At 44.8% G+C, this 19,821-nt stretch overlaps 1 protein-coding gene across 1 annotated transcript; it reads left to right on the top strand.

Annotated features, from left to right (window-relative positions):
• Window positions 1-660: 660 nt before the first annotated feature.
• LOC149188644 (transcription initiation factor TFIID subunit 8-like) lies at window positions 661-1,403 on the top strand. The gene is made up of 2 exons (XM_089410031.1): window positions 661-1,056; window positions 1,143-1,403. Exons 1-2 carry the CDS (start codon window positions 661-663, stop codon window positions 1,401-1,403), a joined length of 657 nt encoding a protein of 218 aa, XP_089266157.1.
• Window positions 1,404-19,821: the final 18,418 nt, after the last annotated feature.

Below are 19,821 nucleotides of genomic sequence, written 5' to 3'. Positions count from 1 at the left end.
GCTAAAACCCTTGCAGCTGTTCGATCGCACCAATTCTGAGTGCTTCACCGATCGCACCAATTCAGAGTGCTTCACCGATCTCACGCATAGGCCACGAGCATATCAACTGAGGACTCTTTTACCACAAGTTTCATCACCACCATAGGAATTGACTTTAAGATCAGGATATTTGAGCTTGATGGGAAGCGGATTAAATTACAGATCTGGGACACTACTGGTCAAGAGCGTTTCCCGGACGATTACAATAGCATACTATCGGAATGCTATGGGTATTCTTCTGGTGTATGATGTCACGGATGAATCATCATTTAACAACATTTAGAACTGGATAAAGAATATTGAGCAGCATGCCTTTGATAATGTGAACAAAATACTGGTTGGCAACAAGGCTGATATGGATCAGAGTAAGAGAGTTGTCTCAACTGAACGCGGTTAAGCACTTACAATGGTATGGACTGCGGTACTTTGATTCTCCACTGCCAAAAGTGCCCTCAAAACAATTCTTTTGGGTGCAGATACATTTGCGGCCTCCTGTTCGAGTGCTGCGAGGGGTCGTTTTAATGCAAAATTCTTCTTAACAATCCTCACAGGAAATCTTACAGTAGGGTTTTAACATAGAAAACCCCGGAAAAGAAGTTCTTATATGATTCAGTAATCAGGATGGCCACCAATGGAGGAATACCGACAACACCACCACAATCAAAAAATGCACAAACACCGATAAGCAATGAGAAAACGCTCGATGGAGGAGTGGATGCCTTCGGTCGAGCGGTTGCTAATATTTCAGTGGCTCAAATATGTGAAGGTGTCGAGTTCCAATCCTACCAGCAATCTGCCCTCGAAGCTCTAACCGATATCGTCATCCGCTACCTCTGCGACCTCGGTAAGGCCGCGCACTACTACGCTGGCCTCGCAGGAAGAATAGACTACAACGTCTTCGATGTGATACATGCCATGGAGGACATGTTTTTTGCACAGGGCTTCGTGGGTGCCTCGGATGTGTTCAACCACTTGGTCTCGGGCTCAGGCACTGTGCATGAAATCATGCAGATGAGTGTGGAATTATATATTTTTTTTGAAACCAGTGCCAAAACAAACATTAATGTGGAGCAGGCCTTCTTTTCAATTGCAAAAGATATTAGGAAGAGATCCCATTCGCCCGCCCAGTGCCGCGGTTCCCTGTGGTGAAAAAACGGAAACTTTTTCCTACCTTTCTGCAGATGAAGGAAACCCTAGCTCATCAACACATTCCTCCATGGCTGCCCACGTTCCCAGATTCACACACTTATAAGAGCACTCCTGTGTGGAACGAGCGGAAAACGGATCCCCAGGTGGCCAAGGTCGAGCAGGCCAGGCAACGGCGGAAGGCCGAGCGGTCGCTGGTGAGTTTGCAGCAAGAATAATAATGGCAGTTCTGACACACAAGAAGGCGGCAGGAAGGCAGAATAGGGAGTTACAAAGTAGAGGGAAGCCAAAAATGGTGCTGGAGAAATGACAGAGGTTGCAGCTAGAATTTAGCTGAGAAAATATTCATGAAATGCAGAAGTGATGGCAGAAATGACCTACACAGAAAGGCCATAAAACAAATGGCTCAAAGTAATTATGCAGGGTAGGAATACGCCTGCTCTGATACCATGTTAAACACACACATGGCAAAGACAAATAGGAAAGATAAAACATGAGAGTACATTTTTTATTAACAAAACATATACATTTATAGTACATGGTTTGACCGTTGGGTTCCACATCCCAAGGTCTCTTGGACTTCCTTAGTATATTCCACTTCCACACTAACCCATAGAGGATTAGGTGTCCAACAACAATCATAAATTCTATAACCATTAATGGATGCCATGGTGTCCTCTTATTCCACCACCACCAATGTTGAAATGGAATTTCCCCTGTTTGATTAATCCATGTATGTTTTCAAGGTTTAATGATTAATCCATGTATGTTTCCAAGGTTTAATGTAATTTCTAATTATGTTTTCATATACCTTTATGGATTTTGATTTATTTATACAAATTGGACAAAATCATGATATATTCTTTATATCAAATACAAACATTTTTTTAATTTTTTTAATTTAATAGAGTGAAAATATTAGTACTCCATATAGTACTAGTATCATATGGAATCATTTTTTTAATGTCCTCAATTCCATTGTTATAGAATGTAATGATCCTAAATAAGAAGATAAGTGATAATAAGCAAATAATATGTGCAGCAAATTATAAAAACGAAATACATATTAAGCATCCACAGAAAAGCTGTAAATAGGGAATTGTTGAGCCATTTTTTTAAGGTTCTGAAGGCAAAATACAATAGATAACAAGATGGTGCACCTAGGCTTCTCTCAATAGACAAGCATGACCAAACCCAGGTGGGAAAATGGTTGAGCTGAAGGTTGCCCAACCGCTACACCAATCTGCACTGCACTACCCAAAAAACTACCTTTCTGCTAAAGTTTGAATGGCTGGAAAGTGCACTTATACTGCCTAGAAAACTGTGTGCTTTTAACCTTGGACTCCTTGGCCTAAACCTAGAATAACCCAGAAGGGATTTTGGTTGGTTTAGACTTCTGAAATTCGACCCCATTGGAGCCTCACCTCAGTTGTAGCTGCAAAACTCAGCCTACCAATCCTCCCGAAAACACCTCCAAAGTGTTGGGTTCACCCTTGTTATCCAACCCCTGACTACCCAGATGAGCTCTTGGACAAAATCACCTACTCCCAAGATCCACAAAAATATGCTAAGTGGCCTTTGTGATGTCCCTCAACACAACAATTCGAACTATTGGAATGTTGGCTCAGCTGGTTGTAAAACCTAGCAAGAATGTTGGTCTATTGTTGCTACCTCAGCTCCCTAACTCCTCGACAAATAATATGATCTCTGCTAGCCTCAATCTCCCTTTTTGTATTCTCTGGCTGCCTAGAAATACGCACTCCTGCTCTGCGCTGGTTAATGATGCTATGTCACTGCCCCGGAATTCCTGAAAATCCTTGTGGAACTAACTCCTTAGGGCGGGCACGAATGCTCCCCAAAAGTAGAGGTTGAATCTCCCGCTTAAGAGACTCGTGGCTAAACAGCCGATTGACTAATCTAAACAACAGAGTGAACAATTGAGTAATTTGTTTGCAAATGTCAAATATGAAACCAAAATGAGAGTTGATTTCTCCTTATAGCTCCTTGGGCCTCCTTAGCCTCTTGTGGGCCCCTTCATCCACCCGTTCGACTTTCCCACCAAGATATTTGAATGGCTAATTCGAACCCCCATGTGGGTGGCCCCCACATTCCATTAGTAGCCAAATAAAGTCGATTTGTCTCCTAAGTCCCTAAGTCGAAAGTGTGGGGTCCTCTTCCTTAGTCAAAATTGTGCAAAATTGTGTAGCAGCACCCTGTTATAAATGTGTTTGAGAAGGGACCTGACAATCCTCCCCTCCCAAATGTTGCTTTCCCTCAAGCAACCTCAAATTTGGGTGCTCCAATATGTGCTCACTCTCCCAGGTGGCATCCTCATTCAACAAGTTCTTCCAGTGCACCCAGAACTCCCTGATGGTCCTACTACTCAATTTCCTTTCACCGCTCTCCAAAATAGTCTCTAGTTCTAACACTAAGTGGCCCTCATCATCTAGTGGGGGTAGATCAGTTGTTGTTGTCACCTATTGTCCCAACACCCTTTTAAGGCATGAGACATGAAAAGCGTTGTGGATCCTACTCCCTTGAGGCAGCTCTAGCTCATAAGTAACCTCCCCAACTTGTCTAGTCACTCAATAGGGCCCATAGAAGCATCGTTGTAGCTTCTCGTCCCCCTTCTACTTTAGCGTGGACTACTTGTAAGGCTGCAGCCATAGGTATACCAAATCCCCCTCCTCGAAGTGTCTCTTTGTCCTGTGCCAGCTTAGGTAAACTTTTTGTTGATTTTGCGTTGTCACCAAATTATACTTGAGAGCCTTGAGGATATCTTGGCTCTCTTAGACCCAGTCTTTGGCCTTTGCGGCACGACTATCTCCAAAAACAATATCAGCTAAAGACAATGCATCATATCCATAAATAGCACGGAAATGAGTCATATCAATGGACATGTGGTGCGTGGTGTTGTAGCAGTACTCGCCTAGATGCAACCACCGAATCCAATTCCGTTGCTAACTAGTCACGTAGTTCCTCAGGTACCCCTCCAACCACTAATTAACTCTCTCCGTCTGGCCATCTGTTTGAGGGTGATAGTTAGTGTTAGGAGTGAACGTATTCTTGACCAGTCTGGAGAGTTCTTGCCAAAAGCCTCCCACGAATATGTTGTCCCTGTCGCTCACTATGTTCTTGGGAAGCCCATGCAATCTAAAAATCTCCCAAAAGAACATTTTTGCATCCTGTGCAGCTGTGTACCTAGTGGGTATGGCGAAAAAGTGGGAAAATTTGGTCCACCTGTCGACCACTATGTAGATGCAATCCTTCCCCTGCATTGTGGGGAGCCCTGTGATGAAATCCATACAAATAATTTCCCATTTCCCCTTAGGGATGGGAAGTGGTTGTAGCAATCCTGCGGGGTGGTCAGTTCCCCCTTGTTTGTCTGACAAGCCTCACACTATCGTACGTGATGCAGCACGTCCCCCTTGAGGCCCTTCCACGTGAATCTCTCCCTGATGGCCATATAAGTTTTCCAGAACCCCTAGTGCCCTAACAATGGTGAATCATGTGCTGCCTAGAGTACCCTCTCCATCAACTGCGACTTGGGCACTAAGAAAATGCGCCCCTTGTAATAGATGACCTCATCCATCACTTGGTAATGCTCATCTACATGGGTACCCTTCAATACATCGCATGCCCTCCTGTCTTTGGAGTACTCCACCAACAATTGAGCCTTCCAATCATGGAAGATGATAATGAAAGAGAGCCCAGCTGGTCTTCGAGATAGAGCATTGGCCACCACATTGTGCTTTCCCCGCACATACTCTATATCGAAGTCATAGGCTTGCACCTTGCTGACCCATCTCTGTTGCTTGTCTTTGAGACCCTGCTACCCCATGAAATGTCGAAGATTGTTGTGATTAGTCTTCACTCGAAACCGGTTGCCCACCAAGTACTGGCGGAACTTGGCAAATGCATGCATAATGTCCAACATCTCCTTGTCATATATGGAATATGATAGCTCATGCGGTAGGAGCTTTCGACTCTCGAAAGAAATGGGATGCCCCTACTATGACAATACTGCTCCAACTCCTACCCCGGATGCATCACACTCCACCATGAATGGCTGGGAAAAATCCAGAAGTGTTAAGACAGGGCAACTTCTCATCACCTCCTTGAAGCGATGAAAGGCAACCTGTGCTCCATGAGTCCATGTGAAGGCCCCTTTCTTGGTTAAGTCATTCAAGGGTGCTACCAGCTGTGAGAACCCCTTGACAAATTTTATGTAGTAGGTACAAATGCCTAAGAAGCCCCTCAACCTAGTCACATCTCGGGGTACACTGGCCAATCCCAGATGGCCCAAATCTTCTCCTCGTGGACCTTCACCCCATTAACACCAATAATATGTCATAGGTAGAGCATCTTTGTCACTCAAACTCGCACTTGGAGAGCTTGGCATAAAGTTGTTGCTCCTCCAGAATGCATAGTACCTCCTCCAAGAGTTGGAGGTGCTCCTCCCATGTCCGTTTGTAAATAAGAATGTCATCGAAGAAAACAAGCATGAACCTCCTCAACTATCCCCGGAAGACATGGTTCATGCATGACTGGAAGGTGGTCGGAGCGTTGGTCAGCCCAAATGGCATGACCAAGAACTCAAAGTGCCCATAGCGGCACCGAAAATATGCCTTAAGGATATCCTGATCCCTCACCCTGAACACAGATCAATCTTAGAGAAGTACTTGGCTCCTCTAAGCTCATCCATCAACTCATATATGCAGGGAATGGGGTACCGGTTCTTCAGTGTCTTCAAGTTGAGGGCCTGGTATTCAATGCACATCTGAAGAATTCCATCCTTCTTCTTCACTAGCACCACTAAAGAAGCGAAAGGACTGGAACTTGGCCTGATATGGCCCAATGCTAGCAGCTCCTGGGTGGCCTTCTCTATCTCATCCTTATAGGCTTTGGGATGCATGTAAGGGGTGGTGATCACTCCCTGCACAGCCGGCTCCAACTCAATAGTGTGATCAAATCCTTTGTCTAGTGGTTGCCCTGGTGGAATGTCCCCAAACACTACTGCGTACTTGTCTAGCAAAGCCTGTATGCCTGTCGGTGGTGGCTGAGCCTGTCCTCCAGCCTCTGAGATCCTCAGCTCAATTTCCCATGCAATTTCCCCATTTCTTAAGTTTGCTTCCATCCTATGGGTTGAAACTGTTTGAGGTGGATAAGACTGGATGCCTCTCAAGACTACTAGTTTGCCATTCGGCCCAATGAACTCCATCTATGGCTTCCTCCAATCTTTCGTGACTCGCCCAAGGGAATACAACCACTGGACACCCATCACCACGTTGGTGTCTGGCACATCGACCACAAGTAAATGGTCCATCATCGAGTAGTTCCCCATAACTACTGTCAAGGAAGGCACATATCTAGTGCACTGTATGGTATGGTCACCTAGTACTAGGACTGAGAAGCCCTCGAACTCAGTTGTGGTGAGGCCCCTCCTATGGGCATCTATTAAATTGTGGGTAGCCCCACTGTCAACTAGAACCGACACCCTTTTCCCCTGTACAGTGCCTCTGTCCTCAGTGTAAAAAATTTGGGAATGCATAAGGAAGCAAGAACTCCCCTTGTTGGGGCAAGAGATGCCCCACCTTGTGGAGGTGGTGGTGGTGGCCCTCTTTCTGTCGGGCTCTCGTCATTTGCCCCACTGCAATCCTGCTCCACCTCCTCCTCCTGGTCACTGTTAGAAAAAACCTCAATGTAGTGTGCTCTACCGGCAGTGCACCGATGGCCTAGTGCCTAGGGCTCCCTGCATGTGAAGAACAGCTTCCTCCTCCAAAGGTCCTTTCATGTCTCCGCATCTAACTACCCCCGCCCCCTTTTGTGGAAAAGGGGTCCGTGCAGGAAAAGGTGCTCTAGTATGGGGGATGGCCCCTTGTATATCTTTGGCGCACAAGACTGCTTCCTGCAGTGTGGAGGGTCTGCGTGACTTCACCAATCCACACAGGGGCTCAAGCAAGCCCTCAATGAAGATATACACCCTCCTTGCCTTGGATAGATCCAGGACCATCACTGAAACCCACAAAAAATCTGAGATGTATTGCTTCGAGTTGCATCTTTGGCGTAATTGGGTCAGCTCCGTGAAATGAGCCTATAGATCTCTTTGATCAAATCTCTCTACCTCCCTCCTGGTGAATTCCTCATAAGAAGCCACGTGGGCATGCCCTAGGGTGGTCAAGCCATGAAACCACCAATCATGGGTTTCTTCCTCCATGTGCAACATGGCCATCTTAATGGCTTCCTGCTCCGTCATCCAATTGAGTTGGAAGAAGGTTTCCATCTTCTCAACCCAAGCCCTAGCTATGCACTTGGCAATGCCATCAAAAGTAGGGAAATACATCCTTCGTATGGTCCTCTGAAGCTCATAGTTCTGGGTCCCTTGTCCTCCATATCCCTTGTTCTTCTCACTTTGGGAGAGCTTGCAGTAATCTCTGAAGGATAGGGCTTCTTTAAAGTCTTCATCCATATATTGCCACTCTTTGAAGTAATCTCCCATCTGAGGGGGGTCTTCCTCCCTTGTAGGCTCAATTTGTGCCATTGGCATGAAAGAGGGTAGTGTAGCATGAGTTGGCACATTGGATGAAGGGTGTTGCGCTGCTAGTGAGGGATGATCGAATGGTTGAGAGGCCCCAGAAGTTTCCCCAAACATAAACCATCTAGGAGTGGTCCTCTCTCTATTTTGTGACTTGATCTCTTCCAGCATGTCTTTCTAATTCTTAGGTAAGTCATTCAAGGCCCTCAGGAGGCTGTCGAAAGCCATCTCTTCCCTGCTCTTGGGATCTGCCATTTCCTCCTCTTCTGTTATTGCTTCCCCCCCTGTCCTCCATATCTGGAGTAATCTCTAACTCCCTTTCTCTGCTCATGTACCTCTATCTTCAGTAGGTGATGTTCTGTTGGTCCCCTTCTCTCATAGGAGACAATCCCCATAGCTGAGCCAAGAACTAGGCTCTGATACCACTGTAATGATCCTAAATAGGAATACAAGTGATAACAAGCAAATAATCTGTACAAAAAATTATAAAAACAAAATACACATTAAGCATCAACAGAAAAGTTGTAAATAGGGAACTATGAGCCATTTTATTAAATTTCTGAAGGAAAAATACAATATATAACAGTATGGTGCACCTGGGCTTGTCTCAGTAGACAAGTATGACCAAACCCAGGTGGGAAAATGGCTAACCTGAAGGTTGCACCAATCTGCATTGTGCTTCCGAGAAAACTACCTCTTTACTGAAGTTCGAATGGTTGGAAATTACACTTATACTACCTAGAAAATTGTAAGCTCTTAACCCCAGATTCCTTGGCCTAAACCCAAAAAAACCTAGAAGGGATTTTGGTTGGTTTAGACTTATGAAATTCGATCCCCTTGGAGCCTCACCTAAGTTGTAGCTACAAAACTTGGCCTACTGGAAAATGCCTGTCAATCCTCCTGAAAAAACCTCCAAAGTGTTGGGTTCACCCTTTCTATCCAACCCCTGACAGCCTGAATGAGCGCTTGGCTAAAATCACCTGCTCCCAAGCTCCACGAAAATCTGCTAAGTGGCCTCTATGTTGTCCCTTAGCCCAGCAATTCGAATTGCTGGAATGTTGGCTCAATTGGCTGTAAAACCCGCAAGAATGTTGGTTTATTGTTGCTACCTCAACTCCCTAACTCCCCGACAAATAATATGATCTTTGCTTGCCTCAATCTCCCTTTGCGTATTCTCAGGCTGCCTAGAAATATGCACTCCCTACTCTCCGTTAGTTAATGGTGTTATGTCATTGCCCCAGAACTCCTGAAAATCCTTGTGGAACTACCTCCCTAGGGAAGGCACAGATGGTCCCTTGAAGTAGAGGTTGAAAATCCCGCTTGAGAAACTCATGGCTAAACAGTTGGTTGTCTCAGTTAAACAACAGAGTGAACAGTTGAGTAGTTTGTTTGCAAATGTCAAAGATGAAACCAAAATGAGAGTTGATCTCTCCTTATAACTCCTTGGATATCCTTAGCCTCATGTGGGTCCCTCCATCCACCAATTTGACTTTCCCTCCAAGCTATTCGAATGGCTAATTCGAACTCCCATGTGGGTGGCCCCCACATTCCACTAGCAGTCAAATAAAGTCAATTTGTCTCCTAAGTCCCTAAGTCGAAAGTGTGGGGTCCTCTTCCTTAGTCAAAATTGTGTAGCAACACCCTGTTACAAATGTGTTTGAGAAGGAAAATGACATAGAAACTAGTCTAGATATATCTTAACCTTGAATCTATCAAGCGTTGAGAGGGATCTACTCTCTCGAGGTGCAAACCTCCTTTTTTAGTGCAAAACTTGAGGAAAGGTTTGCACCTCGAGAGATTTGATTCCTCTCAACACTTGATAGATCCAGGTTAAGATGGATCAAGGTTGGTTATATAATACTATATAATATCTATATTTGTATCTATGTGTCTCTTTCTTAGTCCCTCTCTCCTCTCTTCTTCACTCTCTGTCCATCTCTCCCTTGTCACTCCCTCTCTCTCTACCTTTCTCCTTTTATATCTTTCTTCTTCCTTCCCTCTATCTTCCCCTCTAACTCCATTTCTCTCTCCTTCTCTCTCTTGAGCCTTCTCTCCCCCTTTCTCTCCCACCTCCCTTTGTGATCCAGGAGGATGTTGGTGGCCACCCACCTATCCCACTTGGACCCTTACAACTGTCTCTTTCAGTATTTCAGTTTCCGTAATTGTAGCGCAATTTTCTATTTTTAACAGTTTTTCGGGTCCTGAACTTTCGGAGCCGTTATGAAGCCCTAAATGACGTTTTTTGGGAAATCTGGGAGAAACATGAGTCCATGGACTGATGTTGCTATTCCCAAAGTTGTAGTGCTCAGATAGATATTTCTAACAAACTATTGTACGCGTCAAACGAAGATCGTATGCCAAAGTTACGACCCCGGGAAATTGATGTACCAATTTACCCAAATGGGGCCCACAATTTGGTGTTTCATCTTCTAGGGTTAGGCTTTGGATTGTTAAGGGCTTTCCATTGTTTCTCAATAATAAATAGGCCTTTGAGCCTCATTGTAACACATTTTAGAGGCATGTAGCCGCCACATCTCTTCTCAGAGATAAGCTACCATCGCCCTAGATGGTTTTTTTCCATTTCTGTTTGTAAGCATATTTCAGTATTTTACATTAATGAAATGAAGTATTATTTCCTCTACATCTCTATGTTTATGGTTATCTCTGTAATTTGTTGCGTTCCTATTTAAATTCGGATCAGTGGTATCAGAGCGGTCAGCTTTTTCTCTGTTTTTCTTTGCATGTCCCCAACGAGGTCAGGATATAAGGAGTTGGGGCTTGAAGTGGTCGAACCTTTGTAAGACTAGCCCCGTAAACCCTGACGGCCTCCCATGGAAGATGAGAAGAAAGACGAGGGGCAGGAGATCCTATCAAAATCTTGCTCGAAGAAGCCCTCGAGTGGCAAAGGAACGCGATGATGGACAACTTTGCCCAAATCCTTCATCGGCTACCCAAGAGCGACGCATCAGCTTCCAACAGCTACTCTGGAAACATCACGCCCTTTAAGGTACAAGTAAATTTTGAAATCCCCATATTCGAGGGTCAGATAGACGCAGATGCCTTAGATAAATGGTTAAATCTGCTAGATGGGTATTTTTTTGTTCATGAATTTTCGAGTCAGGAAAATATTGTTTTCGCTCTTCTCAAAGCAGCCCCCCACGTCAAGGACTGGTGGGAAACTTACTGCGAGCAGAAAAATGAAAGTACGGGCTCACTATTTTCAGTCACCCCCACTTGGGATTCATTCTGGGATGTCGTCAAGGAGCAGTACTACCCTGTCAAAAGCTATGAGGACAAATACATCAAATGGACCACACTACGGTAGGGAAGGGACCAAGATGTGCCGGAGTTCACAAACATTTTTCATACCTTTCGTACACAGTTGGGTATCAAGGACTCTGAGTTGCATTTGGTACTCAAATAACGCAGCTGCCTACACAGATACATCCAGGAAGAGATGGAGTTCCTCAACATCTCCTCGCTCGGCACGGTGTACCGATACGCTCTCAAAATCGAGCAAAAGTTCAAACAGAAGAAGCGAGACTTTGGATCTGCAAATCCGAAGGCAAAAGGACAAATCCAAGGTGGGGTGACCCAAGACAACCCGTCAGAGCCGCAAGAAAAGAAAAACACCCCGAAGTTGAAGAAGGACACAGGAAAGTGGTGTGAGTTCCAGAAGAGTCCCACTCATAACACAAGTGAGTGTCGGACCAAGCAGTTGCTAGTGGCCGAGTTGAAGGCTTCAAAATCAGATGCATGGTCCAACCCTGGGTCAAAACTGACAAGGGGAATGGCAAAGGGAAGCAGATCATTGATGCAGAGCCCAGCGTCACTGTTTCCATTGCCAAGATCCAGAAGGATGAGCCCGAAGATCCAAAGGAGGGGGGAACATCTTTTCCTCTCACAGATGTGGGTGAAGGGGTTGCCGCTGCAATTCATTGTCGACAGTGGCAGCCAAAAGAACCTCATTTCAGTAGAGGTCATGAAGCGGTTGGGCCTATCGACTACACCACACCTGTAGCCGTATAGTATTAGGTGGCTTCATGAAGGACGAGATCTCAAAGTTCGCCAGTAGTGCCTCCTTCCCTACAGCATCAAGCCCTTCACAGCCGAGGTATTGTGTGATGTTACACCTCTGGATGTTTGTGATGTATTATTAGGCCAGCCATACTTGTGGAGGAAACATGTTGTGTATGAGTCAAGGCATCGCACTGTCATTATTTCTTTGGATAATTCATTATACAGGATAGCGCAGGTAGCCCCACCTACCACCACCTCTTTGATCTCTACTAAGAAAGGCAACGAGCTCATCTCCCAGACTAGGAAATTAATTTTCTGTCTGATTCACTCCCAAAGTAAGGGGAAGATCGTCACCACATCCATGACCCCCGCGAAGGGTTCCTCGACGCAATAGTAGCAGCAAAGGAATACAGTCATGACAGAACACAGGAACAACTTCTCCTCACCCACAGGGGTACCACACAAGCTTCAAGTGGGCAACAAAGTCTGGTTGCATCTGCAGAGAGAACGCCTTACAAGAGCCCATCAGAAGCTCCGGCCATACCGACATGGTCCTTACACCATTACTAAGGCTATGGGAAATAATGCTTTGGAGCACAACATTCCTCCATTCCTTCGCCTTCACCAAGTGTTCAATGTGTACCGCCCTCGACCATGCTTCCCACCATTACTGGACAAATACGAGATTGCAAATGGAGGAACTCAACGCAATGAGGACCATTGCTTCCTAAGGGGGGAGGAATGATCCAGGTGGATGTTGGTGGCCACCCATCTATCCCACTTGGACCCCCACAACCATCTCTTTAAGTATTTCAATTTCTGTAATTGTAGCACAATTTACTATTTTTAGTAGTTTTTCGGGTCCTGAACTTCCAGAGCCGTTTTGAAGCCCTAAATGACGTTTTTTGGGAAATCTGGAAGCAACATAGGTCCATGGACAAATGTTGCTCTTCCCAAAGTTGTAATGCTCGAATAGATCTTTCTAACGAGCTATTGTACGTCTCAAACAAAGATCATATGCCAAAGTTACGACCACGGGAAATTGATGTACCAATTTACCCAAACGAGGCCCACAATTTGGCGTTTCATCTTCTAGGGTTAGATTTTGGGATTTTAAGGGTTTTCCATTGTTTCTCAACAATAAATAGGCCTTCGAGCCTCATTATAACACAGTTCAGAGGCATTTAGCTGCCACATCTCTTCTCAGAGATAAGCTACCATCGCCCTAGCTGGTTTATTTCCATTTCTATTTGTAAGCATATTTCAGTGTTTTACACTAATGAAATGAAGTATTATTTCTGCTACATCTCTGTGTTTATGGTTATCTTTGTAATTTTTTGCGTTCCTGTTTAAATCCGGATCAGTGGTATCAAAGCGGTCTGCCTTTTCTCTGTTTTTCTTTGCATATCCCCAACGAGGTCGAGATATAAGGAGTTAGGGCTTGAACTGGTCGAACATTTGCAAGACCAGCCCTGCAAACCTTGACGGCCTCCCATGGCAGATGAGAACAAAGATGAGGGGGCAGGAGATCTTATCAAAATCTTGCTTGAAGAAGCCCTCGAGTGGCAAAGGAACGCGATGATGGACAGCTTTTCCCAGATACTTCAGTGGCTACCCAGAGGCGATGCATCGGCTTCCAACAACTACTCTAGAAATACCACGCCCTTTAAGGTACAAGTTAATTTTGAAATCCCCATATTCGAGGGTCATATAAACACAGATGTCGTAGATAAATGGTAAAATCTGCTAGATGGGTATTTTTTTGTTCATGAATTTTCGAGTTGGGAAAAGATTGTTTTCGCTCTTCTCAAAGTAGCCCCCCACATCAAGGACTAGTGGGAAACCTACTACGAGCAGAAGAATGAAAGGACGGGCTCACTATTTTCAATTGCACCCACTTGAGATACATTCCATGATGCTGTCAAGGAGCAATACTACCCTATCAAAAGCTATGAGGATAAATGCATCAAATGGACCACACTGCGGCAGGGAAGGGACCAAGATGTGCTGGAGTTCACAAACATTTTTCATACCCTTCGCACACAGTTGGGTATCAAGGACTCTGAGCTGCATTTGGTACTCAAATACCATAGCTACCTACACAGATACATCCAGGAAGAGATGGAGTTCTTTAACAACTCCTCGCTCGACACGACGTACCGATACACTGTCCAAATCGAGCAAAAGTTCAAACAGAAGAAGCAAGACTTTGGATCTGCAAATCCGAGGACCAAAGGACAAAGCCAAGGCAGGGTGACCCAATACAACCCGTCAAAGCCGCAAGAAAAGAACAACACCCCGAAGTCGAAGAAGGACACAGGAAAGTGGTGTGAGTTCCACAAGAGTCCCACTCATAACACAAGTGAGTGTCGGACCAAACAGTTGCTAGTGGCAGAGTTGAAGGCTTCATAATCAGATGCATGTTCCAACCCTAAGTCAGAACCCGACAAGGGGAATGGCAAAGGGAAGAAGATCATTGAAGCAGAGCCCAGCATCACTGTTGCCACCGCCAAGATCCAGAAGAATGAGCCCAAAGATCCAGAGGAGGGGGAATGTCTTTTCCACTCACACATGTGGGTGAAGGGTTCGCCACTGCAATTCATTATCAACAGTTGCAGCTAAAAGAACCTCATTTCAGCAGAGGTCATGAAGCAGTTGGGCCTACCGACTACACCACACCCGCAGCCGTACAGTGTCAGGTGGCTTCATGAATGATGAGATCTCAAAGTTTTCCGACAGTGCCGCCTTCCCTATAGCATCAAGCCCTTCAGAGACGAGGTATTGTGTGATGTTACACCTCTGGATGTTTATGATGTATTATTAGGCAAGCCATACTTGTGGAGGCGACATGCTATGTATGAGTCAAGGCCTCGCGCTGTCATTATTTCTTTGGATAATTCATTATACAGGATATCAAAGGTAGCCCCACCTACCGCCACCTCTTTGATCTCTACTAAGAAAGGCAGCAAGCTCATCTCCAAGACTAGGAAATTCATTTTCTGTCTGATTTGCTCCAAAATTAAGGGGAAGATCGTCACCACATCCATGACCCCCACAAAGGGTTCCTTGATTCAGCAGTAGTAGCAAAGGAATACAGTCATGATAGAACACAGGAACAACTTCTCCTCACCCACAAGGGTACCACACAAGCTTCAGGTGGGCAACAAAGTCTGGTTGCATCTGCAGAAAGAACGCCTTACAAGAGCCCATCAAAAGCTCCGACCATGTCGACATGGTCCTTACACCATTACTAAGGCTATGGGAAATAATGCTTTGGAGCATAGCATTCCTCCATTCCTTCGCCTGCACCAAGTGTTCAATGTGTACTGCCCTCGACCATGCTTCCCACCATTACTCGACACATCCGAGATTGCAGATGGAGGAACTCAACGCAATGGGGACCATTTCTTCCTAAGGGGGGAGGAATGATCCAAGTGGATGTTGGTGGCCACCGACCTATCCCACTTGGACCCCCACAATTATCTCTTTAAATATTTCAATTTCCGTAATTGTAGCACAATTTACTATTTTTAGCAGTTTTTTAGGTCCTAAACTTTCGGAGCCATTTCGAGCCCCTAAACGATGTTTTTTGGGAAATTTGGGAGCAACATGGGTCCATGGACTGATGTTTCTCTTCCCAAAGTTGTAGTGCTTGGATAGATCTTTCTAATGAGCTATTGTACGCGTCAAACGAAGATCGTATACCAAAGTTACGACCCCCGAAAATTGATGTACCAATTTACCCAAACGGGGCCCATAATTTGGCATTTCATCTTCTAGGGTTAGATTTTGGGATGTTAAGGGTTTTCCATTATTTCTCAACAATAAATAGGCCTTCGAGCCTCATTGTAACATAGTTCAGAGGCATGTAGCTGCCACATCTTTTCTTAGAGATAAGCTACCATCGCCCTAGCTGGTTTATTTCCATTTATGTTTGTAAGCATATTTCAGTATTTTACATTAATGAAATGAAGAATTATTTCTGCTACATCTCTGCGTTTATGGTTATCTCTGTAATTTTTTGTGTTCCTGTTTAAATCAAGATTAGTGGTATCAGAATGGTCTGCTTTTTCTCTCCTTTTCTTTGCATGTCCCCAACGAGGTCGGGATATAAGGAGTTAGGGCTTGAACTGGTCGAACCTTTGCAAGACCAGCCCCGCAAACCTCGACGGCCTCCCATGGTAGATGAGAAGAGAGACGAGGGGGTAGGAGATCCTATCAAAATCTTGCTCGAAGAAGCCCTCAAGCGGCAAAGGAATGCGATGATGGACAACTTTGCCCAGATCTTTCAGCGGCTACCCATAGGTGATGCATTGACTTCCAACAGCTACTCTAGAAACACCACGCCCTTTAAGGTACAAGTTAATTTTGAAATCCCCGTATTCAAGGGTCAGATAGACGCAGATGCCGTAGATAAATGGTTAAATCTACTAGATAGGTATTTTTTTGTTCATGAATTTTTGAGTTGGGAAAAGATTGTTTTCGCTCTTCTCAAAGCAGCCCCCCATGTCAAGGATTGGTGGGAAACCTAATGCGAGCAGAAGAATGAAAGTACGGGCTCACTATTTTCAGTCACACCCACTTGGGATTCATTCCGGGATGCCATCAAGGAGCAATACTACCCTGTCAAAAGCTATGAGGACAAATACATCAAATGAACCACATTACGGCAGGGAAGGGACCAAGATGTGCCGGAGTTCACAAATATTTTTCATACCCTTCACACACAGTTTGGTATCAAGGACTCTGAGCTACAATTGGTACTCAAATACCATGGCTGCCTACATAGATACATCCACGAAGAGATGGAGTTCCTAAACATCTCCTCGCTCAACACGACGTACCGATACACTGTCAAAATCGAGCAAAAGTTCAAACAGAAGAAGCAAGACTTTAGATCTACAAATCTGAAGACCAAAGGACAAAGCCAAGGTGGGGTGACCCAAGACAACCCGTCAAAGCCGAAAGAAAAGAAAAACACCCCGAAGTCGAAGAAGGACACTGGAAAGTGGTGTGAGTTCCACAAGAGTCACACTCATAACACAAGTGAGTGTCGGACCAAGCAGTCGCTAGTGGCCAAGTTGAAGGCTTTAGAATCAGATGCATGTTCCAACCCTGAGTCAAAACCCGACAAGGGGAATGGCAAAGGGAAGCAGATCATTGATGCAGAGCCCAACGTCATTGTTGCCACTGCCAAGATCCAGAAGAATGAGCCCGAAAATCCAAAGGAGGTGGAACGTCTTTTCCTCTCACAAATGTGGGTGAAGAGTTCGCCGCTGCAATTCATTGTCGACAGTGGCAGACAAAAGAACCTCATTTCAGTAGATGTTGTGAAGCGGTTGGGCCTATCGACTACACCACACCCACATCTATACAATATCGGGTGGCTTCATGAAGGACGAGATCTCAAAGTTCACCAGTAGTGCCTCCTTCCCTACAGCATCAAGCCCTTCACAGCCGAGGTATTGTGTGATGTTACACCTCTAGATGTTTGTGATGTATTATTAGGCTAGCCATACTTGTGGAGGCAACATGCTGTGTATGAGTCAAGGTCTCGCGCTGTCATTATTTATTTGGATAGTTCATTATACAGGATAGCGAAGGTAGCCCCACCTACCTCCACCTCTTTGATCTCTACTAAGAAAGGCAACCAGCTCATCTCCCAGACTAGGAAATTAATTTTCTGTCTAATTCGCTCCCAAAGTAAGGGGAAGATCATCACCACATCCATGACCCCCGCGAAGGGTTCCTTGACGCAGTAGCAGCAGCAAAGGAATACAGTCATGACAGAACACAGGAACAACGTCTCCTCACCCACAGGGGTACCACACAAGCTTCAGGTGGGCAACAAAGTCTGGTTGCATCTGCAGAGAGAACGCCTTACAAGAGCCCAACAGAAGCTCTGACCATGCCGACATAGTCCTTACACCATTACTAAGGCTACGGGAAATAATTCTTTGGAGCACAACATTCCTCCATTCCTTCGACTTCACCAAGTGTTCAATGTGTATTGCCCTCGACCATGCTTCCCACCATTACTGGACACATCTGAGATTGAAGATGGAGGAACTCAACCCAATGGGGACCATTTCTTCCTAAGGCGGCAAGAATGATCCAGGTGGATGTTGGTGCCCACCCACCTATCCCACTTGGATCCCCACAACTATCTCTTTTAGTATTTCAGTTTCCGTAATTGTAGCACAATTTACTATTCTTACCAGTTTTTCGGGTCCTGAACTTCCAGAGCCGTTTTGAGGCCCTAAACAACGTTTTTTGGGAAATCTAGGAGCAACATGGGTTCATGGATGTTATAGACATTTTTGGGCCCTACAACCCCAAGCATGAAATTTCCATAAACCAAGGGCTCCTAAGTCCCTAAAAGTGTTGTTCTAACCCCTAAAGGAACAAGGTCAATAGATTACAGCTTCTCCTAGAAGTTCTCCATGAGAAACTGCTCAGAATTGGTCAAAACAGGATCATTGCAGCTGCTCCACTGGCTAAGTGCGTTGCATCTCACCCAAATACACTGTGAGGGTGCGTTGCATTTCAAAAGTCCCTTCTGTGGGGTGCGATGGGCGAGAAATGACAAATGGCAGTGTCATTCCGCGAGGTGGAGAGGCAATGGAAGCTTCCAGAATCTTCTCCTATGACACTTGACGCACTGAATTCGACCAAGGATGAGTAAGAGGCCATCAGTCTCCAAGTGGAAGCAAGAACTATTAGAGAGAAGACACTAATCAAATCACAAGCTGACTCATCCCCCTTACAGATATCTATATATGGATCCCTCATCCCAGAGATCCACAGGCTGGAATTTTGCATATTGTAAGGAATTGCTGTTGGTTTCCTGAGACAAACATCAGATTGTTGGGTGATCTAAGCTTTGTTTGAGGTGAAGAGGGGCTTCTTTGCTGGGAGGTTGATGCTAGGTCAAAACAACCGGTTGTAACTCCTCTTGGCTCTTTTCTTGTTTATCAATAAAAGCTATTTGAGTTTTCCTCCATGCTTTTGTGTCATTGATGCTTGTTACGTTTGTATGGTCAATTTACATCTGACCCTAGATTGTTTATGATTATAGATCCATGTCTTTGTATAGTGCTATGCTTCTGTGATCTTACAGGTACTTTGTGAAGCTGGGTGTGCAAGGGCGCAGGTAGCTGAGGACTATCAAAGAAGAGAGGGATCAAATCAGGAGATTGGCGCAAGACAGAGGTTGGTCTTTCTGTCCCTCTCTATCTATAATTCATAAAGGAAAAAACAAAAGTAGCTTTTCTCTGTTTTTTTCTAAGGCAGCTGTCACACCTTAGTGGGATAGAGCAGTTCTAAATAGAAACTTTTCCCTGTAACAAAATGCGACTCCACTGGGGAGCTAATTAGTTTGTTTGTTTATCATTCTTTGTTGTTTGTTTCATAAACTTACAAGTAGCATTCGAATTGCATTTGCCATAACAAATGCAAAGTAGACAACTGCTACTTCAATCCATCTACTCGATCTATTTATGATTTAAACAACTGATTCACAAACTATCTGATTGCCCTTGTGATAGCTCTTAGATCCTCCTTAGATCTACCCCTGATTGTTGCATCACTGATTGCTTTTTGCTCGGCCAAAACCCAAGAACTGAACTGCAAACTGTGACCCAGAATCCGAACAGAGTCTCGTTTCTGGCCCAGCGCAGGTATTGTTCAGAGATTCTGAATTTCAACGCACTTCCCGAGTGGACAACCTGCGCTGCATTTCAGATTCTCTGTGTTACAGGTGCGCTGATCAGACTAGCTCTATGCAGTTGTGGCTTCTGTGGTTCATTCTTCCCAGTTCTATTCTTGAATTTTGCTGCCTGTGATCAGTATATGTTTGTTTGAAACCCCTTTTCCTTACTGTTATTCCGCCTCCTTTGTACAAAAGAACTGTAGATGTTTTTGTGTGTTTGTTGAGTCATTTACAGTTCTCCTTTGCAAAAGTAACGTAATCGTACTATCGCCCTTTGATTTGAAACTGTCGCAAGTGTCGATTTCAATCGTAGGAAAAAGTTTAATTGTTGTTGATGGTCGATTATCCTGTTACTGTTGCTTTTGGTCTG

Source organism: Pinus tabuliformis, chromosome 3_1 (genome assembly GCF_031772625.1).
Source record: "Pinus tabuliformis cultivar Carrire ecotype Pingquan chromosome 3_1, CPIR1, whole genome shotgun sequence".
Classification (NCBI taxonomy): Eukaryota; Viridiplantae; Streptophyta; class Pinopsida; order Pinales; family Pinaceae; genus Pinus; species Pinus tabuliformis.
The sequence above is the reverse complement of the archived record's forward strand: the minus strand, read 5'-3'. Positions and strand labels throughout refer to the sequence as shown.

What these genes read in the sequence shown, in the direction of transcription:
- LOC149188644 (XM_089410031.1), top strand. Translation starts at nt 661, where the DNA reads ATGGCCACCAATGGAGGAATACCGACAACACCACCACAATCAAAAAAT. An exon ending in ATGAAATCATGCAGATGAGT is followed by an intron (nt 1,057 to 1,142) that starts GTGGAATTATAT and finishes AAAAGATATTAG; the next exon opens with GAAGAGATCCCATTCGCCCG.